This window comes from Primulina huaijiensis, chromosome 5 (assembly GCF_012295235.1).
Source record: "Primulina huaijiensis isolate GDHJ02 chromosome 5, ASM1229523v2, whole genome shotgun sequence".
In the NCBI taxonomy this organism is placed as follows: domain Eukaryota; kingdom Viridiplantae; phylum Streptophyta; class Magnoliopsida; order Lamiales; family Gesneriaceae; genus Primulina; species Primulina huaijiensis.
The window spans coordinates 6,068,613-6,079,618 of NC_133310.1; the positions used below are offsets into that span (position 1 = coordinate 6,068,613).

Here is an 11,006-nt window from a genome sequence, read left to right on the forward strand (position 1 = left end):
TTGGGAATTTTATATTAAGGTTTGGTTTAATTCGGGATTAAAACGCATTAATATGTTATATTTAAAGATTAATTTAAAATTCCTAGATTTAAGATAAATAAAAATATGAAAAAATTCATGTAAGCTTAAATAATTATTTGGGATATGTTTAGAGTCAATGAAACTAAGAAAATGTCAAAAAGCGAAATTTTACGTGTAGGGGTAAAACGGTAATTTTACACCCGAAAATTAGTAAACGTCATGACAGTGTTCTGAATGCTGTTTTATATGCTAATATTATTATTTTAAAGGTTTATGAATTTTTATGATGTCAAAATGTGTATTTAAATGTTTATGTATTTTAATATGTTAAAACGTTTATTTTAAATGTTTATGATTTAATATGTATATTCTAAATATTTATGATCTAATATGTCAAAATGTTATATTAAATGTTATGATTTAAATATGTTAAAATTTTGGTTTTAAATGTTTATGGATTTTATGATTTAATATGTTATGATTTATTATTTTAAATATTTATGGGTTTTTATGATAAAACGAAAATGTTAAAAGATATGTTGCATGCTTGGTTTAAAAGAAAAACATTATATGCATGTTTAAATTTTTATTAAGTGATGAGAATACGAAACGTTGAAGGTAGTGAAGTAATTGTGACTAATACGATGATATGTTGGAGATATCGTGCGGCGAAAGTCCCAGTGGGAGCCCGACGATCGTATTTCCATTGATACGAATACGATGATATGTTAATACGTAAGGCCAAGGCTCAGTTGACGGGTGAGAGTGTCGCTGATGTGCCTGCCACCCAGTACTGTGGTTACATGTAGATGGATCCATCGCCCAAGACGTAGACGAACACGAAAATCACAATTAACGATCTGAATTCAACGAAAGGAAAAATGGAATACGTATGTTGATGATAATATGAATATGAATACGTTGATGATAATATGAACACGAATATGTTTATGAGGATATGAAAATGTTTATGTTTATGTATCATGAAAATGTTTACGAAAATGCTCATGTTTAAAGTGTATGCATCTTCATGAAAACGATATTTTACGTATCAGTACNGTGCTGGAATAGCATGTATTTGAAGTTGAATTTCTTATATATAGTAGAATAACCGACAAGAAACTCATATTCGAAGTCGGAATTGAATTATATTATGATTTGAATTTGATATGAATTTTTGAAGTTTCAAATGATATTTGAAACTCATATTAATGATTTTTGATTAGGTTATTGATTGGAATGAGTATGTTATTGATGTAGATAAAGTATTATACCGATATCTTCAGGCTACATCAACTGGAACGAAGAATTGAGGTATGTTGCGACCGGGTAACATACGACAGGTATCTGTATTATATGATATATGTCGGTTTGATTGGATTGATTGGAATGAGATTATGTGTCTATATGCCTTATTTGTTGATTGATGTGGCATACATGACATTGAGATTGAGATATCGATGTATAAAATAAATGTTTTGTTAACACACATCGTTTGATGCATACATCGATACATGACATGCACGTTGAGCTATGATCCTTGGATACCCTGATATGATTTGATTGGATTCTGGGGTTTGTGAACACAATCGCTATGCCGGTATTATATGACCCGTAAAGCATAGACAATTGTGGCCCCGATGATTGGATATGAGATTTGGGATTTGATGGCGCTTTGTCGACGCTATCATACGAGTATCCCTTATTGAGGCCGGTGTGCCAGCTCGAGCATTGATTTGATAGCGATTCGTTTGATTCTGACATGTGCTCAGTGGATGGGCATTTGACCCGATACCTCCACGACATACATGCATTGCATCCCATATATCATTGTTTAGATATCTGTGGTATATATGATTGGTTGTTCCATACGGAGCTTTGCTCACCCCCAAGGGGGGCTGTTGTTGTCTTTGTGTGTGGACAATGGCAGGTACTCCAGGATATCAGGAGACCGGAGAGGGTACTTCTGGAGGGAGTCACAGTTTGAGTTGAGGTTTAGTTGTTTATCCCAGTATATATATATGTATCTATATACCGGGGCATGTCCCGAGGATATGATTTATTGTTGCATGAGTTGTTTTGATTATGTGTGGGCAGATTTTATGATGTGAGATGAAATACTATTTTTAGTATTCAAATAATATATTTTGGGCTCATTGTAAAGAAATTTTAAACTCTTTTTCCGCTGTAATTAATTAACCCTAATCAAATTGCATTGTAATAATGATTAGGAGCTAAGGGCCCCACAACACCCCTCCAGAATCGGAAGAAAAAGAAGATAAAGACTTCTTGAAAGACCGACCCCTCGGTCCCAACGAATAGAAAATTTGCTAGCTTGCATAGCCTTCCTCCTAGCAATACTAATATTGGCTTCACGACAACGATTCATTAATCCTTTGTACGAAGTCAGATCGTCACAGACAGAAACCTGATAAAAAAAATCTCCTGGTTCAAACCATTCAAAAAATCAGAATATTTTGCTGTAGAATTCTACCTGATGTGAGGCGCGTACGATACAGATTCGTAAAACGCTTTTGGTAATCCTCAATGCTCGAATCTCCTTGCTTATTTTCAACAGTTCCATCTCTTTCTCCTGACGAAGAGCTGGCGCAACGTGATGATTGATGAAGGCTTGACGGAAATGTTCCCAACGAATTCGTCCATGCTGCTGAACTAGAATGGTAGAAACAGGTATTGATTGCATTCAAACTGAAGAAATTACTTGTTCAATCACCTATAAATAGATGCCTCTGTTAGATAAGATTCCTTGTAAGACAACGGTTGATTAGGGAATTTATCGACTCAGTTGTAATAAACAGTTTTTATTTTAATATAATTTACATTTCATGGTTTCATTCACTTTGTCTGTATACCCTTGCAATCAGCATAGATAAAGTTCTTAATTATACTTTAATACAAATGAATCGTAATTCGATCTTAAAACTCATTTGTAAACACTGTATATTCTAAATTCTTTCCTAGTCGATTCAGTCGCCTAAAAACAAGGATAAAGGCCGCTTGAGCTTGAGACTAGCATCTGTGATGTTGTGTATTGTGTTTCATGGTAAGGGCATAGAGATGCCCAATTATGAAAATCGGTAATAATGCGATGATTGTACCGAACAACTCTCTCTCAGACTTTCCAAGTGGTTATTATTCATCGAGAGAAGAAATCCATTATTGTGATTATACACCATTAGTAATTACGACCCGAGACAACACCGAGGCTCTACATACTAAGATTGTACTTTGACTCGTTTACCGACTCTGCGAGGGTCATAAGGTGGCAAGGTTGGGTGCAATTGTGAAATGTGTAGGAGCCAGTTCATTGTAGTCTGGAATTCACCGCTCACCTATGGGTGTGGATATCCTATGTGCTCTAAAGAAATAATAGTGCATGAAATCTCTTTCCAGAATGTGGGATGTATATTAGGGAAACAGTTCTCTAGTTGTGCATCCGATCACACTATGAATATTTCATGATTGTATCACATGGCTATCGAATTTAATATGCAACCTTCGATGAACCAATGGTTGCAGATTCGATCGGGATTTATGAGATGAAGGGACCGTACTGTATGTTAATCATAATCGACTGGTTTTTGCATGCACTATCAATGATACCTATGGAATCATGCGGCGATGCTACTAGATGCTCTTACCATGGTTCGATGAGTTTGATGAGAAATATGATTTTTGACATTCTCATGATCAATTGTTGGTACATAGAATGGAGAAAATTAGGGTAAGCTTGAATAAAAGAAATTGTTCTGAATCACAAAAAGTTGTGAACTCACGGCTAGCTGTATCCATGAACCATTGAGGTCACACAAGTACTGGTTTACTTGTTCCCCTTGAGGTAATAAATTCAATAAGATGAAATTATAAGAAATAAGTTTGATAGGATTAATCGATAAGCTTATAATAATGTTTATAAAAGCTTATAAAAATTTTGAGAGTATGACTGCTAAAAACAGTCAAAGGGATTGCACCTGCCTTATTTAGACATTGGTGATCTCGAAATTAAAATATGCATTATAATAACGAACAAGTTGAAATTGTCACATCGATGATATTGGATCGTCGATCGAGATTATGATTAGATTAATATAATGGGAGCATGGATCATGGACTTGTAAGAGTATAAGCGTATCATCCTAATTTATTAAAGTTCAAATGGACTTTAATAAAATTGTATTTTAATTGAATTAAATTATATCCCATTAAGTTTTTATAAAATATGGTATTGATTTATATAATATGGAAATATTTATGATACCAAAATTTTAAAAACTTGCACACAAAACAAAATAATATTAATGCATGATATTCGCAAAAATATATGAATTAATTCGAGATTGGCTATGATTGGGCATGTACTAAGAATCTTTAATTAACTTAATTAAGTAAAGGAATGATTAGAAATACAATAAGGATTTTGATCCTTCTTTATATAGAAGCATTCGAAAGAAACAAATGTGTGCTCTGCCAAAAACCAGAAAATTTTCCACGAAGCCACCTTAATTAATACGTATTGGGTCGATTTCTTCTTCGTGTTCCGTCTCTATGAAAATATCTTCTATAATTTCTAGTGCCAGATAGAAGAGGAACAAGTAATATGATCGTGGACCTGATTCATAGATTGAAGAAAGGAATTTCCAAGAAGATTGTTCGTATAGAATTCAACAAGAGTTATCTCCGCTAATCTCGGAATAGTTGGAGTCAAGTGATTAATTTACTAAAGGTAAAATTATAAACACCCTATAAATATTTATTAAAACCATACGAGTACCCAAATAACATTTTGAACGTCAAAATTAAAATTTTAAAACTTCCGCTGCAATTTAGACACGAAAAAACCGATTACCCTACAACCTCATTCCCTCGTTTATATCATCCCGAGTATTTCGTTCTAAGCTCATATCTCTCATTTCATATCCAAGTTATTTGAGTACGTTGTTCTATAATATTTGTGAAGTGTTTGTTCTTCTTTATTAAGAGAGAGTGTATTATTTTTGAAAACACAAAATATTATAGTGAAATCTTTTCAATCCTAATAATTTTTTGGTGATTTTATTCTCACAGTTATATCTCAAAATGTTGGTCTCTATGTTGCACACGAGACCAACATTTTCTTGTGATTGGTCTTTCGTTTATTCCTTGTAAGCAATCTGACCAATGAAATTTTGATTGGTAACTATGGTTAAAAAATCAATCTATAGACCAACCTTTCACAGGGGAGCGACATGAACTATTAAACATTGTATAGTAATCATTGTCACTTAGTTGAGTAAACACAAATTTAATCTCACCGTTTTGATCCCATCACCTTCATGATACAGTATATCCTAAGTAAAGATATGAAATAGATTATTTTTTATTAGTTGAAATAGATACATTATGTTGAAATAAATATTCGTTCAAATTTTGATAAAGACAAGATCGTTCCAAGTTGTGATCAGGTTTTATTTCCTTGTAACATGTTTTTGACATCAACAAAGAAAACTAGAAAATTAACAAGGATATTTCCTGCATAAAAGATTATCACTTCAGACATTGACAATTACTTATAAAAGAATTTGTTTCACAAAGGATAACCTTTGATTCGTTCAACTGAAGGAAGATCAATATTCTGTTACTCCTGAAACACCCTCTCAAAAACAGATGCATAATAAAGAGCCAACTACAACAAATAGTATGGTTTTCGACCATGAGAAGTATACTTAAAAACATAATTTGAATGTTCTGAACATCGAAGATATTCATGGCCTCCATGGCCAATCTGAGTTTAAATCAAGTTTTCTACCCATACAAGTGAACCCACACGTATAAAGCACCTATTGGCGTTAAGCTGGTGCAGTCTCGGATTTGTCTGTTTCCATAGGCTGTGCATCGGCTGATGGTAATTCTTTTCCAGATTCCGCAGTGTCACATGTGTTCGTGCTATCTGGCCCTCGAGATTGCGACTCACCTCCTTGGGCTGATGCTGGCGAAGGTACATCAGGCGTGGCTGGTTTTGCTGGCTTTGGCTTCATCATGATAGGCCTGCAAAACCTGTAAAGGTACTTGTAGAATTAGATATAATTCATAGAAACTAAAATAGCATACAGTAGATAGTTCGAATATTTATTGTCCACAAGGAACATTGCTAAGAAGTGAGAAGAGAGACAAATCAGCTCGTTTGAAAGAAGTGAATAACATAAATCGGTAATGAATTGTTAAGCATTGGTTTCACGATTCAAGGATTAGTGAGATATTAATTTCAGAACAATAGATATCCATACAAAAAGAAAACATCACTGCCGGCTATCCATGTAGCCAGGGTAAAATAGTTGTTGGAAGACCAGAATGATAATGTTGACAACTAATGTGTCTCAAGCAAATAATTAATGTACTGCAATAGAATTGATGTAGCTATATATCAACCATTCTCAAAGCTTTGAGACATGCTTGTCCATCTCAAATAAAAGCATGTGCATAAATTTCAAAGAGAAAATGGATTAAATGTATTAAGACAATCAACTTGAAAAGAAACCAATTCATAATCATGAACAAATTCTGGCATACCTGTCAAGAGCTTCAGCTTTCTTCCTCACATCAGCAGACAAAAGAACTGGATTTGCATGCTTTGGAAGTGAATCCTGATGCTGTAGTTTTTCTCTTAGCCAAGCTTCAGCATCCACGCATTCATTTAAAACCTGAACAATTAGATTGATAAAAGTTGCTCGATCGCCATAGAGCATATATCAACCGAGTACATGCGTGCATATGGCCACAAAGGACAAGACCGTACCTTTTGTTTTTCAGCCAAATCAATGTGATCAAACTTGGGATCGTCCACCACAGCTGCTTCCCTGTAACTATTGATGCAATAAGTAAGTAAATCAATCACAGTTCCCCTCTCTGAATGCTCCTTGTAACGCAGCTCTACAGGATCACCTTGCTACAAAACCCAAAAAAGTACATTGTGAACTTTGAAAGTGAGAAACAAAAACATGTGCAAAAACTGAACTTCAAGGGACATACCTTCTTGAGCTCCTCAAGTTTAGCAATATAAACACCTTTGGTTTCATCTTCCCCATCCTCGTACAACCAATCTTCTATCTCTTGTAGTCTGGACATAAACTGCTCTCTCTCTGGATCGGATATGAACTCATGATATTTGTCATGAAGCTGCGAGCACAAAAGAACGTTAGCAGGATGTCTGAACCCAGAAACTTGCAATGCCAACACACTGCTACATACCTTATTCCGCATTTCATAAACATAAGCCTCAACAGCATTCTTTTTGTCTTTGGTTTCTTCCATTACACGATCCTGCAACGCCATCTCAAATTCCTTCTCTACTGCCTTTTGCAATTCCAAGGCCGAGAGTCCTCCATGTACAACTTCTGACACAGTTATGTTGGTTTTCTTTATCTTTTTCTTCGGAATTTCCACCTGATGAAACATAAAACACACACTTCGCAGCTGAGAGAACAGAACTCTACCATGATTAACTAAACAATCACGAGCAAAAACATAGATTGCAAATCAGACTACAAAATTAACTTCAAAAAGAGTCACGAGCAAAAAAAAAAGGATAGCTCAAATTGGAATTTGATAGAAGAAACAACATTTGGTTCAAGCACAGATAAGTTCAAGATCCCAATAAATATTCGAAACAGAACGCACAAAGGCGGAGAAAATGTTTCAACGGCTAGTCTCCCTGAAACAGGAAACTGCCAGCGGCCCAGCACATAAAATTTAACCAGTGTAAGCTAACCTTCTTATCTGTTTCCATCTGAGCAGGCTTATCCCCAGACTCTGGCACACTATTTTCAGGTTCAGGAGCATCAGTTTTAGAATCTTGCATATTTACATCAGCGTCAGGGGTACTAGATGTAGCAGGATCAGTATGAACATCTTCAGTATCCATCTTTTCTGGGTCCTTTGCCAAATCTTTCACAACTGGAACTTCAATTTCATCCTCTTCCAAGAGCTACATAAGAGGTCATAAAAATCAATTAATTAAACAGAACAGTGGTTTTAAAGTTAAAAAAGGAAAAAAAAAATACTCCCTCCGTTCCGTCCTATACATATAGGCTTACATGTAATTTGACACAAATTAAGAAAAGTATCCGAAAAGTAAATTCTACAAGAAAGTTTCCATGATACTCTTATTTATTGAGTGTTTAACAGGATAAAAAAATTGTCGGAATTAGTTAATATATTTACATGTTTTGATTTATCCTTCATGAGCTAACTAAAAATTGTTGGAATTAGTTAATATATTTATTGGTTGTGATTTAATCTTCATGAGCTTACTATTGTATTTATGCAATGTTAACTCCAAATATCAGATTAGAAAGAAAATCCTAAAAATTAAATTTCACAAAAATTAAACTTCTCATCACATTAATGATAAGTGGCTCCAATGAACAAGTTTTCAAACTTTTGCAAAATTGAAGCAATCCAACGCCTAAAACGAAATTGATAATTTTCCACCACTTAAAACAAATGAATTCATCGGATTTCTTAAAAAATCAATTGTGAGTGCTAGGATCTTTTCTCGCAATTGTTTCTGAATTTTTAGCAGTCATTATAAATAAAAACAATGATGTTTCAATTTCATAATCAAAAGTTAAACTGAAAATGGTAGATTTATCTTCAATTTTTCAGACCCTATTTCCAAGCATTTGGACATTCATCGAGAAATGGTGGATATTTCTAACATTAAATTAATACATATAAGAATTGACAATTTACATTTTCAAAATTAAATGAATAAATTAGTAATTACAAAAGCAAATTAAGTAGGCGTAGATTCCTAAAAGAAAACAGAAAATAATAGTAAATATGATAATCGAACTATATGTTTGGGACGGAAGAACAAAATAAGTGTGGTCTTTATATTTGGGACAATATGATCCATGGTTGACAAACTTTCATGCAATCAAGCACATTGTATATACCAATATAACCATTATGGTTGACATATTTCATGATATCAACTATGTTGTATTACCAAAACAATAACATACATAAACCTTTTTATAGCGCCATTCCTTAAAAACATATCAAAAATATTTAAGTAGCTGATTTGCTTCTACAGATCCTATTTTTTATGAATGCTGCCATATAAGTTAATATTTGATTCTAACATAGCATGCCACAAAGGCGCAGAGAATTACGTAGAATTGGAGAAAATAATTATTCTGAAATAGCACGCCACAGAGGCACAGAGAATTATCCGAAATTGGCTCTGGCACATGGTTTGAGATGTATACTATTGGGAAAATTCTATTGCAGGGTAAGGGTAATGGTAGACTGTATGAAGGCAGACAACTGAGGCAATTTATTTTATTTTATTTTATTTCTCAATCTCTATTCTATGCTTGACGGACCTCTATTCTGCTATCCAGGACTATTAATAGTCAAAGAACCAAAAAAAATATACTACATTAAAGAGCTTTACCGTGTGAACCTACCATTGCTGACTCGACTGATACAATACCATGAAGATTCAGACGTACTTTAACCTTCACTTTAGCCCGCTCATTTGTGGATTGGAAAGGTCCAATCTGAAAGTAAGCACAATTGAAGTTTAAGTAAAAGAACAGACATAATAACACACTTGTTGGACAATAAAAATAAATTAAATTAATAATCAACCATATTTTTTTTTAGAAAATGAAAACTACCATGTATGTACTAATCTTTGCTGGTGCCTGCAATTCACTGACATCAGTGTATTGTGTATCTACTGTAAAGGTTCCAGATCGGTAGAAAGTCAAAGCCTTCACACTTGGTATAGGATTACCCTTGGGAAATACGATTGTGCTCTGCTGGTTATCTATTGCTCCATTTTGCATATCCAAAGCTGTACTTTTCCATGATAGTGAAATGGGGAAAGGGAAGCTCTCATTCACCTGCAGAATCAGAACCAACCATATCATAATCCGAGAATCATTTGATGTAATTGGAAAGTAAAACCCATGGGAAGATTGTTCCTGGATTTTTACAAAACCTGGCACATAAATGCAAATCACAAATGTTGGTTTTTGACAGCCCCACAAATATATGCATACCCGTAGAAGATACCAACCCGATTATGACAATATATTCAAGATCCCAATGAAAAATCATAGATCCCTCAATCGACCATCAAGTTCTTAAACGCACTTTTGCAACTGAAAATTTAACACGAAACACAGGTATGCAGAGAAAAGTTGAAAGTCCAATTATTACTTGATTGCGTCTGTATCCCATGAATAATGTTCATGGTTTTCTCAAATGATTATTAAACATATCGCATGCTAGAAGTGAGTTCAGTTATCCAGATGACACAGAAACACAGCTACAAATAATAGGAACATTACCTGAAATTCCCGCACTTTAAATGTAGGACTAAGTATAGCACATTGCAAAGCACAGCCTTTGGCAACACATTCACTAGCATTCATTGTACGCCTGGGCTCCGTACCATAGAACTCGGACAAGATTTTAATCATAGCTGGAACCCGAGAGCCCGAACCAACAACCTCAACTGAATGGATATTTTCAACAGTGAGTCCAGCTTCTGCCAGAGACTTTTCCAATGGCTTTTTCACACGTTCCAAAATTGGAATGCTAATTTGCTCAAACTCCTCTCTCTTGATGAAACCCCTAACATCCTTCTCATCCATCAGACACTCGATGTTAAGAGGAGCCTCAGGGTTTGCACTAAGAACCTTCTTTAACTTCTCACAGCCAGCACGAAGCCTTAGGCAAGCTCTAGCATTCTTATAGACATCAATCTTGTACTCGTCTTTGAACTTTGAGGCGAAGTGCTGAAAAAGAACTTCATCAAAATCCCTTCCACCAAGAGACCGGTCAAAGGAATGGGCCAATATCTTCAGCTGACCTTTCTTGAAAGAAGCAATACAAACTTGCATACTTGCATGTCCAACGTCAACAAAAGCAACATTCAGTGGTTCGCTTTCAGGTAAGTCGGTCTTATAAAT

General features: G+C 34.6%; 1 protein-coding gene across 1 annotated transcript; it reads right to left on the reverse strand.

Moving 5' to 3' along the window:
- Positions 1–5,599: 5,599 nt before the first annotated feature.
- Positions 5,600–11,000, reverse strand: LOC140976547 (heat shock 70 kDa protein 15-like). The gene is made up of 9 exons (XM_073440778.1): positions 10,383–11,000; positions 9,705–9,932; positions 9,492–9,584; positions 7,787–8,002; positions 7,267–7,461; positions 7,048–7,194; positions 6,815–6,964; positions 6,589–6,719; positions 5,600–6,075 (listed from the first exon to the last, which is right to left on the reverse strand). The coding sequence occupies exons 1-9, from the start codon at positions 10,935–10,937 to the stop codon at positions 5,868–5,870; spliced, it is 1,923 nt and encodes a 640-aa protein (XP_073296879.1). The 5' UTR covers positions 10,938–11,000; the 3' UTR covers positions 5,600–5,867.
- Between the last annotated feature and the right edge of the window lie 6 nt (positions 11,001–11,006).

Coding starts and splice junctions, on each gene's coding strand:
- LOC140976547 (XM_073440778.1), bottom strand. CDS start 10,937: ATGCAAGTTTGTATTGCTTCTTTCAAGAAAGGTCAGCTGAAGATATTG. Junction 7,195..7,266: donor TTTATGAAATGCGGAATAAG/GTATGTAGCAGT, acceptor TTGTGCTCGCAG/CTTCATGACAAATATCATGA. Junction 6,076..6,588: donor AAAGCTGAAGCTCTTGACAG/GTATGCCAGAAT, acceptor GTACCTTTACAG/GTTTTGCAGGCCTATCATGA.